Source organism: Balaenoptera borealis (genome assembly GCF_965194805.1).
Source record: "Balaenoptera borealis genome assembly, chromosome: 3".
Taxonomy (NCBI): domain Eukaryota; kingdom Metazoa; phylum Chordata; class Mammalia; order Artiodactyla; family Balaenopteridae; genus Balaenoptera; species Balaenoptera borealis.
Genome location: NC_138866.1, coordinates 28,811,785 through 28,833,607, shown reverse-complemented (window position 1 = coordinate 28,833,607; position 21,823 = coordinate 28,811,785). Strand labels below are relative to the sequence as shown.

At 38.7% G+C, this 21,823-nt stretch overlaps 1 protein-coding gene across 15 annotated transcripts in view; it reads right to left on the bottom strand.

Moving 5' to 3' along the window:
- NUMB (NUMB endocytic adaptor protein) overlaps positions 1-21,823 on the bottom strand; it is a 182,354-nt gene that overhangs the window by 6,785 nt on the left and 153,746 nt on the right. For 7 of the 15 annotated variants that reach the window (XM_082383895.1, XM_082383886.1, XM_082383900.1 and 4 more), the window contains 5 exons: positions 8,655-8,729; positions 7,869-7,940; positions 6,540-6,680; positions 3,041-3,245; positions 992-1,285 (listed from right to left, as the gene is read on the bottom strand). In XM_082383895.1, coding sequence (XP_082240021.1) covers positions 992-1,285; positions 3,041-3,245; positions 6,540-6,680; positions 7,869-7,940; positions 8,655-8,729 — 787 coding nt within the window. The remainder of the gene's footprint in view (positions 1-991; positions 1,286-3,040; positions 3,246-6,539; positions 6,681-7,868; positions 7,941-8,654; positions 8,730-21,823) is intronic. The other 8 variants (XM_082383898.1, XM_082383888.1, XM_082383899.1 and 5 more) reach the window with 4 other exon arrangements.

Sequence of the window (21,823 nt, the reverse complement as noted above, 5' to 3'; positions counted from 1 at the left end):
CTGTGTCGCGGAGGAAGCTAATTATATGTGCTGAACCTCTGTTTCCTCAACTGTGAAAAGAGAATAATCGTTTTTGTTTCCCATCTGCTCCAGCGGGAGACTGAAAATGAGGTACTTGAAGCATCTGGAGTTTCAGTTTTTACAGGAGTTGAGAGGTGGAAAGACCCTCAGTAATCATCTAGTTTAACTGTTCTTTAGGCTGAGTTTTATCCATCAAAGAACTTAACTCTCTGTACTTTTGTACCACCAGCAGTGGGAGTGCCCTATTGAGACAGAGCTTCCTCAGATTGTTATAGCACTAGCTCAACATGTCTCAGAGTGAAGTAAAATAGTGCCCAATAAAAGCACTGACCAGATCTGACACTTTAGCTCCGGATCTTATGATGAGGATAGAGCTACCAGGGCTGGCTCAGCTGTACACAGGCCACACAAAGGCCTGTGTGGCAGTTCTGAAAGGTAATGAATGTGTGTGAGCAATCCCACTGTCTCTGATGAACAACAGATCTTAGATTTATACAGGAGACCCGTTTAGAGTTTCCTCCCTGTGGAGCCAACCAGCCACAAGGACACTGAGAACTTATCCATTTCTTCTGGTACATCTGACAGTAATGCTATTTAACTGGATGTGTTTCCAAAGCCTTTTAAATTAATTCCCTGCTGGGTCCCAGATGGCAGAATAAGAACGGAAACTTGAGACCCTTGATGTTTGGAAGCAGGTACACTTTCATCAGGACAAATCACAAACCTTGTAGCTCAGGCTGGGAATTCCCATCATGGCTCTGTTACCTATTTGTTGAAGAGAAAGGAACGACTCACGTCCCTCTCCATGAATCTCCATTTTCTTCCAATGGGAAATGATACAAGATATGTAACCACCAACCAGCCTCAGAAAGAGGGGTGTGCTAGTTTGATGGGATCAGCGATTCCACTGGAAGTGATGGTAACGCTTCAGTGCCAGAGCACCCAGGGAGTTAGGTGGCTGCTGCATTACCTGCATTTTTTATGGGGAAATCAGTCTTCCTCTGCATAGTGGAAGGCAACTCGTTGATGCGCAGGGATAGTTGGCGTTTAAAGGGTGACATCTTCTGGCTAAGAGCAGGAAATCCTCGGAAAGAGCCTTGGCGAGCAAGTTGTTCAATTGGTGCGTGCCGGCGTGGGATGGCGTGAGGATTGTTCATCTCCAGAGAGGCAGTAGCATCCGAAGTGGGAGAGGTGGGAGAGGATGGGGATGGGGCAGTGTTGCCAGGGGCCACTGATGAACCAACAACTGTCTTATCTGTTTCAGCTCAAGAAAGTCAAGAGAAAGAGGACCTTAGCAATGTCTTCAAATAATTTGAGCTTATACCGCTGAGGAACTCAAAAATCTCTTCTAGGTCTTTTTACCCATCTCCTTCACCATGTCTCTTAAAAGACAGGTTAGAAGCGGGGCTCAGATCTCCTATTTTTCAGACAAATAAAACGTTTAGTAATCTACTACATGTCACATGGTATATCTACGAAGACACAAATATTAGATCTTTTATTCCCATGCAGTGATTAAGACTTTGAACAAGATTAAACAAAACAAAACAAAACAAAACTACCTATGAACTCCTAGCATAAGGTCCTTTAGAGAATGATGGTTCACAGTTTTCGACGTTTGTTTGCTTTTTTGTTTGAGGGAGAGGATTTAGGAGTGGCAGAGTCAGAAAGGTCTAAATAAGCATAAGTTTGATTAGATGTTAAAGAATGTCATAAAGCAGACATGGACATTAGGCATTTGTGGCTCATTTGAATAAAAGCATACAGAAGTAAAATTTTAAATTGGAGTAAACATAAATACAAGACTGTTTCCACTGTACCCACTGTGTCCCATTCTGATTGTGGTAAATCTCTACTCCCCTCCCCTTACAATCCTCTGTAGATGCTAGGCCTCAACCATTTTGGCAGTTGCTGTGTGTATCAAAAAGTATTCTTTGGTGGTATTAAAGAACATGCATCCAGTCTGAAAATCACTGAAGCATACTAAATAACAGGTATACATACTACATTTTCTAATTAAAATAGCATGGTGTTTTTTTATTCTTTGGTATCCTGGCACAAATGTTTATAAGAAATGAAAAAAACATCACAATCAATAATTTAATTTCAAATAAAAATATGTATCCATTTTTTGGCTTAAAAGTTAGAGCTGTTTGGGTCAGTATTAATGAAGTTACCTAAAATGGCTGGTTTAGAATTGAAAGAATATAGTAAAAAATTAGCAAAATTATATTAATATATATTTAAACCGAACTGTTTAATTCCGAAATATTCCTTGTTGGTTTCAGCCCTAGTTATACACAAGAATGCAAAGCATTTTCCCTAAGCCCTATCACTCAGTTCTAAAATACACTTGACTCAACTTTAGACAACAGCCTCCTGAGTGACCTGAATGCTTGTACAGGCATTTCTGCTATGCTGCTATGGGTACCTGAAAAAAAAACACATTCTGCAAAACCACACACTAAAATTAATGGGGCTATGGAAAAAAGGAGGGCCAGCGTCTCAAAATCTGTGGACTTTTTTCACAAAAGCACTAAAACAACAGTAATAATCTAATAAGAGTATCACTGAGAAATTTCTGCCTGCATTTACACCCAGCATCACCATCAGTGGGTCCTCTGCAGCCTAAACCTGGGACTTGTACTTCTTCCTTTAAAATGTAGGTCCTTGATAGCATTTGCTTCTCACAAAGATCAGATGCATCAGAATTTAAAAATCTGTTTGAGGACGCAGGTTTTCCCAATTTTGCTTTTGAATGTCTTTGCAGCTTCTTCAACTGCACTCTCAGCTTCCCCGGTAGTTTAACATAATGGGAAGAGTAAACACTTTGCAGCCACTAAACAAGCCACTCTAAAGGAAAGGACTCTGTTTAAATTTTTAGCTTTGTTTTAAGGTCTTCATATATTGCTAAGAGTTCTCTTTGACTGTGAAAAGCTTGCCCCTGACAGCTTCCAAATATTAACCTGTTGGGAAAAACTGTTTAAATAAACACACATTGCAGTAGAACAGATTGTACCTTTCTTAGCATCTTGGATTTGTTTCATAATCTCCTCTCTTTCTGCTTGCTCAGTGGCTGTCGTGACACGGAATGATCCTTCTCTTGTGAAAGTGGTCCGACTGGCATCGAAAGTAGCAGTCACTCCACATTCCTTCTCCCGCTTCTGCTTACGTTCTAAACAGGCTGCAAAAGCACAGCCCACTGCGTGGCTCAGCCTTTCACCCTGTATGTAACAGAAGGTTTAAAGAACTTTTTTAGAGTTACGGTGTCAAAAATTACACGTTAGCTTGGACCACAAAATAAGTCTGTTTCCACACAGGCAAAATGTTAGGAACTCCAGCTTAAAATTAGATTTTAGTATATTAATATGCCAAATTAATCTAAATGAATCATTACCTTAGGCAATGCTTATGATCCTTTACTGTAGTAGGCACTGGGTAAAGCGACCATCGGTAAGCGGTGCTTTCTGAGCAGCCACCAACACTTCCTTATTAGTCAGGTCCCTCTGTCGCTCACGTTAACTCTGGTCACCAGCTTAGAAGACACTGCTCAAGGTTCCAAGCCCTAAGTCTTGACACACAAACCTCTATTTGCCATTTAGGGGAATAGTAGGAATCTGTACCAAGCATTTCTAAGAAACCACTGGAAAGGCAGGGCAAATTTCAGAGCTTAAATATACTATCAACATGTCTAGGAAAAAAAGGCGCAAACTTAAAACTTCAGATAAATAAATACAACTGCAGCGATGAGAAGCAATCAGGCAGAGGAAAGCTTAGCTTTCTCAGTCTCCCCTTCTGAATGCTCCTCCCCCACCCCATCTGGGCCCTCAGTGCTTGTAGGCTCTCTCCCATAACTTCCCTATCTTCCAGCTCTCTCAAACCCCAACTCTACCTCCCAACCACACACAGGCAAGAGTAAAAGCATGTTTTCACCCACATTTTCTACTTATAAAGGAATTAAACAGATAAACCTGAATTTTTTGTGTGTGGGAGGAGAGGAAGGCTTATGTAAACTAAATATTGTTTTAAAGATCCACTGGATTACCTAGAGTAAATTTAACAAATTCGGTGGGTTATTTTTTACCAGGGTTATCTGTATTTTAAACTATATCCCTAATTGTGGAATAAAAAAGTTAGGGATGATATAATAACTGTTGGCGTCTTTAACAGCGAGAAGAGATATCTGAGAACAGGGAAACCTTTGTGGAGTTTCCAAAATCATACCATGTAAGCAGGTGCTCCTACATATCACTCTGAGTAAGTAATTTCACCGCATTTTATATGCCAATATCAGATATCATAAGGAGAGGTAAATGTCTGAAATGCTTTTGTCCCTAAGATTTCACATGACTGTAAACTGTAAGATCTCACACGACTGCCTATTTAAAGACTGACAGACTCACTCTTTATGAATCTGCATGAGTTTCCATCTAACTAAGATTCTTAGTAGGATGATACAAGGCTAGGCATTGAAGGGTGAAATAGGAGAGAGGACCGAAAGAATTTTAGAACCTGTGTGCATTTGAACACAGCTCTATTACAAGGACAGAACTATAGGCCAAGGAAACTTATTATTTCGGCTAGGCCTTATGGCAGAAGTTCTTGAAGTGGAGCAGTTACCATGGGCCAGACCCTATGCTATGAGTGTTTATACTTGTTACCAAATTTAGTCCCCACAACTGTTATCTCCATCTTATAGAAGTGGATACTAAGACTTAGAAAATGTTAAATAACCTGCCCCAAATCCCACAGCTAGTAAGAACCAGAAAGAGGAACAGAACCCATATCTGATTCAGAGCTTGAGCTCCTAATATTTGTTTATACAACTGCTTTTTAAAAAGCTTTTGGTCGGGGGCTTCCCTGGTGGCGCAGTGGTTGAGAATCTGCCTGCCAATGCAGGGGACACGGGTGCGAGCCCTGGTCTGGGAAGATCCCACATGCCGCGGAGCAACTGGGCCCGTGAGCCACAATTACTGAGCCTGTGCTCTGCAACAAGAGAGGCCACGATAGTGAGAGGCCCGCGCACCACGATAAAGAGTGGCCCCCGCTTGCCACAACTAGAGAAAGCCCTCACACAGAAACGAAGACCCAACACAGCCATAGATAAAATAAATAAATAAATTAAAAAAAAAAAAGTTTTTGGTCAATATTAGAGTACGGCCACCACTTCCCTTCAGGTTAAACCTTAGCAAGAGTTCACCAAGTTGTAGTCATGAATGGCTACAACTGCCTTATTCTGTCTGGACGTTTAAAAACTCAGAAATTACACACTCAATGCTATATTATAATTAAGATCATCATCGTCTAAGAGACTTGTCTTTCATATCAGAATTTTGGGTAATTTATATGAAGAATGATAGATTCAATTATTCCCTATTTTTATTTTTTTTAAATTAATTTATTTTATTTTATTTATTTTTGGCTGCATTGGGTCTTCGTTGCTGCACACGGGCTTTTTCTAGTTGTGGCAAGCGGGGGCCACTCTTCGTGGAAGTGCACAGGCTTCTCATTGTGGCGGCTTCCCTTGTTGCAGAGCACGGGCTCTAGGCACGCGGGCTCAGTAGCTGTGGCGCACAGGCTTAGCTGCTCCGGGATCTTCCTGGACCAGGGCTTGAACCCGTGTCCCCTGCATTGGCAGGAGGATTCTTAACCACTGCGCCACCAGGGAAGTCCCTATTCTCTACTTTTAAACAAAACCAAAATTTCTACTATGTAACAATTTCTAGCATAGTTCACTGTACCATAATTTAGTATTTCTATTTTTTTTTTTTTTTACTTTAAATTTTAATTTATTTGTTTATTTATTTATGGCTGTGTTGGGTCTTCATTTCTGTGCGAGGGCTTTCTCCAGGTGCGGCAAGTGGGGGCCACTCTTCATCGCGGTGCGCGGGCCTCTCACTGTCGCGGCCTCTCTTGTTGCAGAGCACAGGCTCCAGACGCGCAGGCTCAGTAATTGTGGCTCACGGGCCTAGCTGCTCCGCGGCATGTGGGGTCTTCCCAGACCAGGGCTCGAACCCGTGTTCCCTGCACTGGCAGGCAGATTCTCAACCACTGCGCCACCAGGGAAGCCCAGTATTTCTATTTTTTTAATTGAAAATATACTCCCACTCAGTTCTTGTGGTAGAGTCGCTTTGTAAATGAATTTATAAGTGCCTTTCAAATGCCAATATCTTCTACCCAGATGAATTAGCAAACAAATGCATGTAAGGATCTTGAAAATAGTTCTAATAATGAAAAGTTTCAAAGAAAGTTTAGCAGCCACCATCACCAGAGAACTTTTACTTTCCTTTAATGACCTTGGATCTCAGCCAATCATCTTGCTCTGTGAGTGGTAGGGTTATATCAAGAGTGTGAATTACTTGAATAAAAGGAGTGAAAGCAGGCTAGTTTAGGCACTTCCAAGTGCTGTAACAGCACGTACTTGTTAAAAATGCAGTGGAAACTGTTGGGCTGAGCCAACCCAGAAGGAGCTTGGTGACTGAGGCTAGTCATGATGAAATCCATGCTATTGGACTCACCGTGTCCTTGACAGCCATGAAGCAGTGACAGATCCAGCGCCGAGTTGTGCCATCACGACATATGTAAGAGAAGGCCCTATCAAAGTTCCTATCTGGGGCACAGAAAGAAACTTTTTCTATTGTCTGGTCAACTATGAGGTCCTGGAAAAAAGGAAAACACAAAGGAATAGAGGACTTATGAGGTTAATCAAGTTTCTCAGAAGAAACACAGGATGTTCATTTCACAACACAAAATCTCTACATCTAATGCATCAAGGCTATAGAATAGCTGGATCTGAGCCAGAAGTCTGAATACTAAGAATTTGACCTAGGAGAAATCCCAAGAGGCACTTTCCCCAGATGCCTCCCTCACTTCATCTTCATGTATATAATATATGCCTGCTGATTCTAGTTTTATGATGGTAAATTCCATGTTCAATTTTACAATATATGTAAATCAATAAATTTAATCCAATTTCCAAATAACTTACATTCAAATAACATCATTTCCAGAACAGCTCTATGTATTTATTAACTTACTGATCATTTGAGTATGACTCTCTATGTTTATATACTTGCTGAATGACATCGTCTACACATAGTATAAACATTGCACAAAATGTTTTTTAAAATCTTGACGCTCTTTGGCTCTTCTGTGTGATATTCCAGTGGCCTAGAATTCCTAGATGCTGAGATGGGGGCTGTAAGGGCTAAAACATGCAAACAGAATGGCTTTTATAAAGCATAACTATGAGAATTCCTATTGCTCCACAAACTTGCCAGTCAATTCTTTAAAGTTTTGCAATGCTGGTGGCTCATTATAATTTTATTTTGTATAACCTTGATTACTATGAATTTCCTCTTCAGCAAAGTGATTCAAGTCTTTTGGATTATCTGCCATTTTTCTTTTGATATGTAGGAGTCATTTATATATTCTAAATATGAGCCCTTCATTTGTTATACATATTGCAAAATTTCTTTTCTGCTCATGATGTGTCCCAGGATGACAAGTCATCAATTACTATTATCACTCAATGCGGGAAGAAGTAAATTAATTAATTCCAGTGTTATAAGTAACCACTAGGGGGCAACATCACTTTCTAACTATCGTGTAAAGCAATTAAAAATATAACCTCCACATACAACAAATTTCACCCAAAGCACTAATGAAAACTACACAAAATAAGCTAATTACAATGACAGTTATTTCCAATTGTAATGTACATTTAAGACTACCACTTCTCTTGAACTTAAAAAAAAAGAAAAGCCTTAGTGAAAAGAACTAAAATGTAGCTAAATTAAATCACTTACAATATATCAGGCAAGCTACCCATGAAAACTGTTCTTTACCTGCCAGACTTTCTCCTCCTTCCAGTGACACCTGAGGGTTTTTTTCCTTTTTTCTTTTTGAAAATTGCCTTCCTGTTAAAATTTCTCCAGATTTAGGTCTCTTAGAAAGTTCGAATTAATGATTAAATGTACTTATATAAATAACACCTTATGCTCTCTAAGGGCAGAGTCTATGTCTATTCTTATTTAGGCATGTAGGATCACTTTCTTTCAAATGCAAAGTGCTACGTATTATTAGAGATATTGTGTGGATTCTAAATAAATGTTAACCAAACGAGCAATTTACTAGTCCTTAAGATTTCACTTAAATTGAGTCTTCAGTTAAATAGTAGGTTAATCAGTTCAAATATCACTTTCTAAAAATAGTGTTTTATTAAGGAACAAGAAGAAATTTTAGATATGGTCTATCAACTTTTTTTTTTTTTAATTTTTAACTGTGATATCAATAAAAGGTCCATAATTTTTCACATCATATTTGTGGGGGTAAACCTTTTTAACGTGTCAGAACAAAAACAGAACTCAGATCTTAACATTAAATGCTAATACGCCGTAGGCTAAACATGCTGTGTCATGTAGACCAAAATGTTGAGAGAATTCTCTTCTATTTTTCATAAGGTAAATGAGTAACTAAATTGGTTTTTCTGAACATTAACTAGTCTCTCCAAAGATCGTTCTTTGGACAAAGTGGAAGGATATAGAGTGACTACAACAGCTTAATGGCATTATATTTGATCATAGGGATAAAAAACATATGAGCAGTAACATTTAAGCTTATGAAAGTTTTACCTTAGTTTTTTCATCCACAACTCTGAGTCCATCTGCCGATACCCACAGGACTGCCTTAACTGCTTTCTTTCCAGTCTTTTAAGAGAAACCAAAAAGGAAGGGGGTGGGGGAGACATACACATATATAATATTAAAAAATAGTCATCTCCCTAGAAAACACTGACTTCTGCCTTCCAAAAGTCACAAGTACAGGAAGGGTGCCAAAGCTAGATACTCAAACCAAACTGCAGAAACATTCAAGAAAAAACAAGCCAAAGCCATTATTTTAGAAACACAATGCAAAATAATAAGATAAAATTAAGTAAAGGGTAAGGGGGAGAGATGGAATAAAAACCAAGATATCACATTTTGTAAAGGGCAAAGAATAAGTAGATTCTTTACTCATTTCAAAACTCAACCACGAAAACCAAGAGTTAGATAAATATTAAATACATAAGGAGTTACACCACAAGTAGCTTCTACAAGTGCATTTAGAGTAGAAAGTAATACATAAGTCTAAACTGAGATGCTGGCCATTCTACTATCCTTTGGCCCCAATGTGTATAGCAGGACCCTTGGTCACGTGAAATTTTCATATTAAAAACCCAAGAAGCCTTCATTATTCCTTTAACAATCTTTAAAAACCATTATTTCTTCTCTCAGGATTAACACAGAACTGGTTTAGTTTTTAATTTGACATTAAATGCATGGAGACATTTTGGGGACATAGGAGAATTTAAAAACTGTTGGAAAAATAGTCATTATAACATCAATTCTTTTTACTGGCTGAGAAAAGACTTTTGGCACACAAGAATCACATGAGAACAAACTGATGTATGATTTCTCCTGTGATGGAATGAAAATGGGACAGTGGGAGTTTGTAATAGTAATTTAAATAGCTTCCTTTCTTTTTAACTGCTCCAAAGATACAAGCAAAATAAAACAAAAGCAAAGTGAAGGCTGAGAATAGGTATCAGAACATCATAAAAAGTATAGATCAAAAGGAATCTGGTACTAAAGGTTGGAACAGCAGCCTCTAGAAGGAACAAAGGAAGATAAAGAAATGTCTGCCATTCCTCACTATACATGTCCAAGCCCAGCACTCCTCAATAAGGCATGGCCTTATTTAAGTGAACTGTATAATCCACTCTGGGCTCCGTTTCCACCACCACGACATATCTGATGAGAGACTATTATATGCCAGGCATTAGAAATACTTGAAGAGTTCACACAGTCCATTGAAAGGTGACAGATAAACAAAAAATAAATAATACAGTAATAAGTGCTACAGTAGAGTTGAAAAGTTTGTAACAATGTCAGAAAGGAGGTATGGTCAAATCTATTTGTGGAATTGGGGGAAGGTTATTCCAAACCAAAGATTGAACTGGGTACTAAAATAATTTTTCTAGATGCCCCAGGTGGGGGTAGGAAGGCAGGGAAGTAATAGAGGTAGCGGACATTCCAGGCAGAAGAAACAGCAGAATAGGACGTGGAAGCCAACAATACAGCAAATCTGGGCTCTATAAATATTTCAGTGTGGCTTGAAGTAGGATGGGTGAGCGAGGCGCAGTGGAATATAAAGAGCAGAAAGGCCTAGCCATGGAGGACTGCGTGCCTGCTAAAGAATTCTATCTTCATTCTGTGGGCAATTAGGAGCTACTGAAAGAATTTGAAACACGAATAAACAGATTTGCATTTTTAAAATATCACTTTGGCAGCAGTGTAGAGGGGTTGGAAAGAGACTGATGGGAGGTAGAAATACCACAACGAGATTCTAGGTGAGAGAAAATGAGGGTTGAGCTCTCTTGGTTGAGATAGGAATGGAGATGAGAAAGTCTTAAATGGTAAATGTAAGAGAGATGCTGAAGACTCCTCTCTGGTTCCTGGCTTGGTAAACTAACTGGGTGGAGACGGTACCACAAACTAAGATAGAGAAAGAAGAGATGCAGAAGCAAGTTGGAGAGTGGGAGAATAGGATTTCAGTTTTAGACAAGCAAAGTTTGAGATGTCTGTGCAACATCCAAGCAATTGGATATACAGGTCTGAAGCTCAGTAGAGAATTCTAAGATGGAATTTTAGTTTGGGGAGACATCAATTGCGGGAGTAATAAGAGGGCCAAGGACAGGAGAGAACATTAATAATTAAGGAATTGGGAGACAAGTAATGAAATATCAGAAAAGGAATAGCCAGAGGGACAGGAGAATGAAAAGAGATTAGGGTCATTGAAACAAAGGGAGAGGGGTTTCGAGAAGTAACAGGTGGTCCAAAATGTCAAATGTTGCAAAGTGACCAAGTTAAGGAAAGATGTAAAAAATGTCCACTGGATTTAGCAATGAGTAAGACACCACAGAGTGATAGAGGTTGTGGTGGTTATTTTTATGTGTCATACTGGCTAGTCTATGGTTGCCCAGTTGTTTGATCAAACACTGGTCTACATGTTGTTATAAAGGTATTCTGCAGATATGATTAACATTTACAGTCAACTAACTTTAGGTAAAGGAGATTACCCTTGATAATATGGCTGGGCCTCATCCAATCAGTTGAAGGCCTTAAGGGTTAAAAACTGAGGTTTCCCTGAGAAGAAATTCTGCTTCAAGTCTGTAACAGAAACTCTGCCTGAATTTCCAGCCTGCTGGCCTCTGTGTGTACACACACACACACATCCACAGAGACAGAGAGAAAGAGAGAGACAGACGGTGGTTTTGTTTCTTTGGAGGATCTGACTAATAAAAAGGTGGAAGTCAGACTAGAATGGGTTGAGAAGTAAATGAAAGGCAAGAGGAGTCTACACATGTTAAATACTCTCTTTAAAAAAGCTTTTCTACAAAAAGAGCTATAAGGCGATGGAGGACAAGCAGAGGATCAAGGGACGTCCTTTCAGAATTGTGGTAAACATGATATACTAGAAATAGAATGGATTTTGGAGTAAGACAAATACAAGTCTGAAGTCAATGCCACTATCCATAAGCTAAGCAAGTTATGGAGTCCTCTGAGCTTCCATTTCTTCATCTGTAAAGTATCTGTAGGGTTGGTAAAAGGATCAGAGATATATACAGTACCTGGAATTTAAAGAGGGTAATAAATAATTGGTATTCATTTATCATCATTATATTAATAAACTTAAAAAAAATTCTCCCAACAATAAAGCTTCTTGAAGGAGTAACACCCACTTTCAACAACAACAGATCATGCTTATGTGCTGAATGGGAAAAGCCAGTGGAAAGATGGAGACTGAAGGCCCAAAAAGAGTAATGTAGAGAAGAACAAAGTCCTCCAGGAGGCAAAATGGGATGAGGCTAGAATACAAGTTTTAGATGGGAAGAGGGATGTCCCTTCCTTGAAATAGAGGGATGGAGTGAAGCCAAGTAAAAATGAAGACAGATTTGTAAAGGAGTGAGTGACAAGTTGAGGAAGTTCACTCCAAAGAGCCACAAATTCATCTGTCAAGGAGATGAGACTACCTGATTTACTCTGCTAGGGAGAAGAAGGCAGACAGGCAGAATAAGAAAGCAGATTTCCCGCAGCAGTACTGGGGTGGTACAGTGTAGTGACTCAGCACAAACTCCGGAGCCAGGTTCTTGTCTGGGTTTGAATTCTGGTTCTGCCACTTACTAGTATGACCAAGGGCAAATTACTTAACCTCTCTATGCTTCAGTTTCCACATCTGCATAATGATATTAATAATGTCACATACCTCATGGGATTATTATGAGGATTCAATAAATAAACAGATGTAAAAGGTTTAGAACTATGGTGGCCCTATAATTTACTGTCCAAACTGGGACCACTTTGGAAGTGAAAGGGGACACTATTAAAACCCAGAAACAGGTGTTAAGCTGGGGCTGTTCAGGCCAACTGGGACAACAGTCACCCCATCAACAACTGTAACTGCCCATATTTAACCAACGCTTATGTAGCATTTAGTATTTTGCTGGGACGTAAGCTCCATGATGGCAGGGTTTTTTCCATCCTTATTGTTCACTGCTATAACTTCAGAGCTTAGAACAATGCCTGGTACAGTGTAGGAGTTTAAGAAATATTTGTTGAAAGAATAAATTTGCTAAATATCTGCTGTAGGAAATAGGAGACAGCTAATCAGTGACACAGAAGACTGCCAAAAGGCACTGAAAATCCTGTGTAAGAAATTTCAATTTGCAGTTATATCAATATGCTCATTGTGCAACTGCAGCCTACAGTGTTCAGCATCGGAGGCAACAGACAGAACTACTACAAGGTTGGGAGACTAACAGTGGGAAAAATAAAAGGTCATTTTAGAATAGGACTGTTCCCCATTTAGTTTCCTTATCATATACAGGGAAATATTTTATTGGCCCTATTAGACTATTATGAAAATATCTCTGCTTTTTGAGGTATGTCTCTATATTAATTTTTATAGTGTTGTACTAATATATCAGTGAAGCATTGTATTTATATTTCACAGCATCTGATTTCTCTAAATAGGGAAAGAAAACAGATAATATGAATTCTTCCATTTGTTCATACATTTGAGTGCCAGTTCTTGGATGTCAGTATAGTTTGCCACATTACAATTACTTCAGTCAGGTATTGAGATATTAACACTCAAAGACACCTGCAGCTGAAATTAAGTCCGGACTTCCTCTCACAAATTCTAAAGTAGTAATGCCTCTGAACTACCTGTAAACTTTAGTGTCTTTCATTCTGATAATACAAACTAAGATTCCTAAACACTTTTTAGAAAATGATAAAAGTCATAGAAGATGAAAGTTTTCCTTTTGTTTGCCCTAAAACTATCTACTTAAGCCAATACCTCAGGAGATAAGGCCAAAGTTAGCTAGCCACAGGACTAAAAAAAGAGATAACCCAGAGTAAGTATAAAATGTAGAATATACATACATCTTTAAAAACTTTTTAAAAATTTTTAAAATTAATTTTTATTGGAGTATGGTTGCTTTACAATGTTGCGTTAGCCTCCACTGCACAACAAGATGAATCAGCCATACACATACAGATATCCCCTCCCTTTTGGACTTCCCTTAGGTTACCACAGTGCATTAGGTAGAGCTCCCTATGTTATACAGTATGTTCCCATCAGTTGTCTATTTTCTACATAGTATCAATAATGTATATGTGTCAACCCCAGTCTCCCAATTCCTCCCTCCTCACCCCTTTCCCCCTTGGTATCCATACATTTGTTCTCTACGTCTATGTCTCTATTTCTGCTTTGCAAATAAGATCATCTATACCATTTTTCTAGATTCCACATATATGCGTTATTATATGATAGAATATACATACATCTTAGTGACACAAACACCCCTTAAAAAAAAAAAGACTACATAATACTTCAGACACTAATAAAAATGTGGTAGGGGTAACGTATATGTGAGACAGTAAGAATTATTTCATCACCACGGTTCCAACACTTTCTATTTTAATAATAATTTCAAGGTTATAGGTAGAATTCACAATGAATAGTGTTAATGCATGAAAAATAGTTTTACAACAAAGAGAAAACTGCTTATTCTTCAAGGAAAGAAAATGGGTCTAACATGAACAGAACTTCAGTAACTTAGAATTTAAACTGAGAAGGATCAAGCTACCCTATGAGTGAAAAATGTCAAATGTAAGTATAATTTTCAAGTAACCACTCAACTCTCTAAATATCCATGTTAAAATTTTAAAACTAACATTTCCCTTAAACACCTTTTATTTTGGGTAGATATAAACCAATACAGAAATTAAGCAGACTCTGACACTGGAGAAAACGATAGCAGGAAATAGGTCTATTACAAATTATTAAATCAGGAAACTTGTACTGCAAGTAAGAGAATGCACAGGTAATCTTAACGTGAAAATACCAGTGAAGAAAGACAAAAAGGTTGCAAAAATGACATGGAGATAGTAACTAAACAAACTCAGTACACTAAGATCATTTCCCCTAAATATAAAAGCTACTCACAATAAAAGGCAATGAAATAACTAATTACAATAAAGAACTGCCATCTACCTACCTATTAATCTCCAGGGGTTTTTTTGTTTGTTTTGTTTTTTGTTTTTTTAGTAGACACCACTTAAAAATTTTTTTAAATGGATGGAGATCACAAGTTGGTAGTGTTCTCAGTATGCTGACAGATCCTCACAGTCACTCTTGTTTTACATATTGTTATCAGGGGAAGTACTTCGGATTTCCAGTTGGAGAAGTATGTTTCTAAACTGTTTAAATCATGGATTGGAAAACTTTTTCTGTGAAGGACCAGATATCAAATATTTAGGGCTTCGCAGGCCATACAGTCTATGTCACAACTACCCAACTCTGCCCTGCTGCACAAAAGCAGCCATAGACAATATGTAAACAAATGGACATGGATTTGTTCCAATACAACTTTATTTATAAAAATAGGTAGTGGGCCATAATTTGATGACCTCTGATATAAATCATCATAATCCCTGGAAAGTGATTAAACCTGTTTTGGAAAGACAATTCATTATACTGAAATACTAGAACTGTTTGGAATTGTCCCTGAATTCTATTTCTTTTCTTTTTTTGAACAAATGTGCTTATATCCTATTATTTTAAACTGAGACCCAAACTCAGGCGCAGTCCAACTCTAAAGTTCTATGATTCCCAAGGCCACCAGTGAGATAAGAACACACAATTAATCAACATAAATAGAAGTGATATTTGGAGGCAAGACAATTGTGCTGGGCATATGATAGACAAGAGCAAAAAGGTGTTATGTAAGCCAAAGCAAAGAAATGCTAAAGACACACAGAAGCATAATTTGGCATAGCTATGAAATGTTAAGAATCAACAGCAGCAAACAGACAAATTTGGGCAGGAAGGGTAGAGCAAGTCACTCTTTCTGAGCAACGGTGATTTGCCATTCTATTGTGCAAAGCTCTTTCTGCTACACACCAAAGAGGTCTTCAAGGGTACCCAATATGTAAAGAATCTCTGGTCAGTCTTTCTGTCACACCTACACACAGAGATAACCCAGTCATTATGGAGTAATAATGATATATTAGTAGGCAACCATGACACGGTGTGTCTTGTAATGAGTGAATGAGAGACTTCCTTAACAGGAAACTTGGCTTCTTCTTCTTTTTTAATCTGAGAGGGCCTTCAAATCTATCATTTGATGACATTTGAATTTCTGAATAGAACTGTGTAATGAACAAATTTTGTCTTATAATTCCAAGATACAGTATGTACCTCAGAGAAACACAACTTTCTGTAGGATTTGAGACTGGTACTATCTCCAATGGCTGCTTCCTTAAAAGTACAGTAACTTTTAACCTGCACTTTCTTAAGTGAGAAGGGCCTTTAAAGGCTTTCGAGAAAATAAGGATAATAGCACGTCATGAACCAAACAACAAAGGCGAGATTTTTGGAGGCTACTTAGCTCTTCTAGTTTACAAATCACTTTTAATTGAGAGGAGGAAGGAACCTAGAACAGAAATTATTCTAATATTAAGTTCATTTAAGTTCATATTAAGTTCATTAAGTTCATATTAAGTTTCAAATGCATATAAGAGAAAGAGTGAAAATTCCACAGGGACCTCAAATTCAACCTGTCCAAAACCAAATTCATCATACCTCTTCTCACAGTGAATGATTTCCCCACCATCTTTCATCCATACCATAAACTTGGATCTTATCTTCTGTCTCCTTCTGTATATCCCTAGGTTGAATAAGTGAATGAGTTGGAGCAGGTTCTCTGTCGCCCCAGTGGCCCTGTTAATGCTGTTCCTTCTATGCCTTTTTCCTCTAACTTAGTTTAACTGGAAGTCATAGTTTTAAGTCTCAGCCTCAGGTTATCATCTCCTCTCAGAAGCCTTAATCACAATCTCCAACATTCACTGTCCCTTTCTGCTCCAGTAGTACCTATTATTGTTACACAATTTGTTAACTACCTTTTTTTACCTGTCTGGTTTTTCCCACTACAGGGTGAACTTGAAAGCACTGCATTTGTCATTCACTAACTCAGACATTTTGGAGCAGCTACTATGGACCACAAATTATTCTAGGCATTGAAGATTCAGCAGTGAACAAAATTAGGTGAAGATCTCTGTCCACAAAATGTTTATGTTTTAGTGAGGAAGAGATAAAAAAAAACAAATAAGTAAAATGTATGCTATGACAAATGGTGATTACCCCTATCAGAGGAAAATAGAGCTAGGAAGGGGAATAGTGAGTGTTTGTATATGGAGGAGGGTGGTATTTGAAATTTAAAATAAGGTTCTCTCAGTGACTGCCTCAGTGAAAATGAGGCTTTTGAACAAATGGGAAGAGATGAGGAAGTGAGCCATGCATATATCTGGATGATGTGTGTTCCAGATTAGAGGTTACAGTAAGTGCAAAGGTCCTGAGGTGGAAGCATACCTGGTATGCTCAGGGAACAGCAAGGAGGCTAGTGTGGCTGGAACACAGGAAGCAAGAATAGGAGAAGATAGGAAAAGGGACAGAGATAATGCATGTATAATGGCCTGCTAGGCCTAAAAGACTGGTTTTTACCCTGAGTAGGTCAGGAAGCTACTGGAGGATCTAGGGCAGTGGAGCAACACAATCAGACCTCTGTCTTAAAAAGATCACTCCGACTGATATCCTGAGAACAGATGGCAGGGTGACAATAATGAAAGCAGATTGTGTAGAACATTAATGCAATGATTCAGGTGAGCGGAGAAGATGGCTTGGACCACGGCAGTAGTGGTGGAGGGTAGTGAGACAGGAACTGTTGATGGGATGGATACAGGGTAAAAGAGAAAGAGAGGAGTCAAGATCAGATCCAGGATTTGTGGCTAAAGCACATGGCCTGGGATGGGAAAGACTAGGGAAGAGTAATGTGGGAGAGCGTTTCGGAATTTGGTCTGTGACACGTTAGTGTGAAATGCTGAATGATGATGATGATACTGACACATTCATATGACAGGCTATTCTGTACACTTTGCTTATATTTACTCATTTAATCTTCATAAGAATCACATGAAGCTGGAATTAGTATTATCCTTTTTTTATAAGTGGGGAAGCTGAGGTACAGAATGGTTAAGAACCTCTCCCAAGGTCACAAAGCTAATAAGTGGCTGAGCCAGGATTAAATACAATTAATCCAGATCCCCAGCCTGTGTCCTTGACCCCTATGCTATACTGCTTCTAAGATGGAAGTACCACTATGGAGTTCAGGGCAGATGTCTGGAGACAGAACTTTCAAAATCATCAGCATAGAGATGGTATTTAAATCCATGACACTGGATGAGATCATCAAGGGAGAAGTGTAGGTAGAGAACAGTCCACAGACTAAGAAGTAGGCATCAACACAAGGGAAAATCAAGAGAGTATGACACCTGAACTCCAAATGAATAGACTGTTTCGAGGAGCGGGAGGGATTTGGCTGCTACACCAAATGCTGCTGATAGGTTGAGTAAATAAAAGTCTGATTAAATGAGTTTAATAGGGGAAAGGAGAGCAGAAACTGAAGGCACCAAGAAGAAACCTTTTTTTAGAAAGATGGTTTGTTTTAATGCTAATGGATGATCCACTAGAGAAAGAAAAACTGCTTATGGAGGAGGGGGTTAGCATTACTGGAATGAGTAAGAGCTAGTGTAAGAATCTTGCGGAGGAGTTGGCCTCAGCTAGGAGCACAGACAGTTCATCCCTTGAATAGGAGGGAAAGCAGAGTATATATGCACAGATTCACGTAGGTGAGTAGATGTGGTGTCATGTTCGAGAGTTCTCTTCTGGTTGATTCTATTTTTTCAGTGAAGTAGGAAGCAAGGTCATCAACTGAAAGAGAGAACAGAGTAAGAAATTCTGGAGGTTTAAGGAAAAGGAAGGAGGAGTCAAATAGTCATCTGAAAATGAGAGTAAACTGGACTTAAAAAATGGAGATTGTCTGCTCATCTTTGATCTGGATAGCCTAGCACAGTCCCTAGTATGTTTTAGACACTGTGACCTGAGGCTTGAGAACCACTAAGTCTTCATGAATACAAATAAAAAAGGTAACTCCAAAGGTTAATGAATTTTTTTTAAATCTAGAAAAGATCAATGGCCAGGGCTTTGACATATTAGTTGATCATGTCACAGGAAATACTGAAACCAAGGATCAATGGAAATCTTCTGAGTACTCTTGGGATTGTCTTTTTTCTTCTTCAGAAATTTGTTATATTGCACTTCAAAAGGATAAATAAACCAAATCCTAAAAGATGCACCTAATAAAATACAAAAGAAGGTAAAATTTATAGAAGAAAGGGCATGAGAATTTAAAAAACAGAAAGGAAGAAAAGGAAAGAGGCAGCAAGTGATATTTCCTCACGTGTAAAGGAAAGGATCCAGAGTGAAGATAAGCACTAAGTACAATTTGCCATTGAGGAGAAAATTTAGGAAATCTAATTAGAATGTAGATGTGAGTACACTGACTTAACAGTGGTCATAAATACCATGAAATGTTTTACTCTTGATAATTAGTTGAAAACAATATAACCCTGCATTACTTTTCAACTATGTATTCTCTAAAACATATCCATTTCTAATGATGCCATTTAACAACTGTAACAGCATCAAAACTTGAAAAATTACATCTGGCAGTACATTAACAGTATCTGTTAAAACAAATATTATAATATTTTTGGTGCTTTTAATGCAGTTAGAAGTGGTTAACAGGCGCCACCCCCCCACACACCACAATCAAATAATAGCCCAGGGAGGAGTTCACAAACTCAAACACCTACAGATAAAAGCGGTAACAAAATGAGTGAAGCAGGCTGAATGTAGGGACCACAGGGAGTTGCAGGGATGTGGCAAACAGGCAACCAAAGGGCACAACTGGTACTCAGCTCAAGCCACTGGTGCTGCATACAAAGCATGCCGTTTTGCCAGATCTTCCAATCTTAAGATAGATGTAATAGTTTTGATGTGAAAACTTTCAATGTTTGAAATATTAGCAACGAATCCAAATTTATGAACTGTGCGCAGGCCATACAATGCATGTTTGTGGGAAGCATTCAGGCCCTTGAGCTGTCTAGTGCCCCCTGCATTTGACACTTCTCCATTCACTATAATTAAAGCCTATCCGAGGAAAGCAGAGGCCAACGCTTTTGAAGGACAGAACAACACAGGGTAGGTGAAAGAACTCTGCACTAAGTTTCAGAAAACTTTGGTTTCAGGGTAGGCACTGCCATTTACTACTAGCTGGGTGGACCTCTTTGAGCTTGTTTATTCATTTGTAAAATGTAGTTTCATGAACTATCACGTCTAATTCAGTGAGCTGTTGTGAGTAACAAGTTAGAAAGTAGGTCAAAACACATCACAAACTATAAAGTACTACATAAATACAAGTAGATGGCTATGAGATAGTAGAAAATATATACTGGTCTCTGTCCCTGGTTCCTGGCACAGACCTCCTGAAATCCTTGTAATTTCCTAAGTGATAAGAACACAAAGAGCATCTCTTGTCCTGATATTTGGTCTTGGACCCCATCCCTGACCCAGGGCTCTGAAAACCCTTGTAAATTCCTAAGTGAGGGGCATCTTTTGTTTAATGAGACAACCCTGGGTGGGCTCCTGGATGAGGGCTTGTTGCCAGAACGACCAAGCCATGATGAGAAGCTTAGGATTTTCAGCCTTAACCCCTATCCTCTAGAGAGGGAAGAGGAGCTGGAATTGGAATAAATAATCTATCAAGCCTACGTGAGGAAGCCACCACAAAATCCCAATAGTACCAGGTTCAGAGAACTTCCAGGTTGGCAAACACATCCACATGGAGAAGGTGACACACTCCAATTTTACAGGGACAGAAGCTCCTGCCCTTGGGACACTCCCAGACTTCACCCTATGTATCTCTTCATCTGGCTCTTCACCTGTATCCTTTATCATATCCTTTAATAAACTGGTAAACATTAAGTGTTTCCTTGAGTTCTGTGAGCTGTTCTAGCAAATTAATCAAACCTGAGGAGGAGGTCATGGGAACCTCCAATTTGTAGCCAAATTAGACAGACGTTATTATGGGTAACCTGGGGACCTACAATTGCAATTGGCATCTGAAGTGGGTGGGAGCAGTCTTGTGAGACTGAGTCTTTAAATCTGTGGGATCTGACACTATCTCCAAGTAGATAGTGTTAGAATTGAGTTAAATTGTAGGACACCTAGCTGGTGTCACAGAGAATTGTTTGGTTAGGGAAAAAAATCTCTACACATTTGATGACTAGAAGTAAAGTGTTTTGTGTCAGTAGTAAAGGACACACCCAGGAGAAAGACTCACAGGAGGTAGACTGAACTGAATTTTTCTAATACAATGGCTTTAAAAAGAGACCTAATAGGGTGGCCCAAAAACATTTTATATCTCTGTGTTCAGTCAGTTCCTCATAAAATGGTAATATAGATTACTTAGCTCATGAGTTTCCCCAAATACATTAAAATTTTAATATCCTTTTCAAATGTTAAGTGTCACGTAATTGCTTGGTAATAAAATATTTGCCGAGTATGGCCAAATACACTAGAAGTTGTATGTAATACTTCCTAAAAAGCTGAGTACATTCTTGACTTTCCTAAAAAAATGAGCAATTTAATGTAGCTAAGTTTAGAAAAAGGTATTTCAGAGCCTCAGGTTTTTTTTTCCTTCTCTTTTAAGATGTGTGTAATCTTACAACGGGTTAATAATACAGCCCTGTAACACACCCAGGTTTATCTGTTCTTCACTGCTAAAGCTTCTGAAGGTACTGCTCCCATTTGCTGGAGGAACAGGGAGGTCAGGCCCCTGACAGGAATAGGACAGGGTGGTCAGGTCCAGGATGCAACTTAGGGAAAAGCAGCAGCAGTTCTCCTGGCCATGATTTACAAATTCAGAATCAGGGCTAATAATTCTCCCATCTACCTACTTTTCTCCAAATGTGTTTGATGGAAACACTTGGTAACTGTTGTTCTCTTTATCCTGGACCATTAAACCATACATGATAAGAAGGCTAAGAAAGTATCAAAATTTATGAGGAACTCTACTAGATAAAAACTCCCTATGAGATTCTTCATTTTTAGCTTTCATCAAAACACAATTGACCTAGCAAACTCAACAAACCAAATCTCTTTCACCAGACTACTTCTTGTAGATTAGTGTGAATGTGAGTTGAATGATGGCAACTTGAAAGGTTTAAAAGGCTCCAAATTAAAGAAAAGTTTTTCACTTAAAAGCACATTTCTGGAAAGTTATAGGTGATGGTTT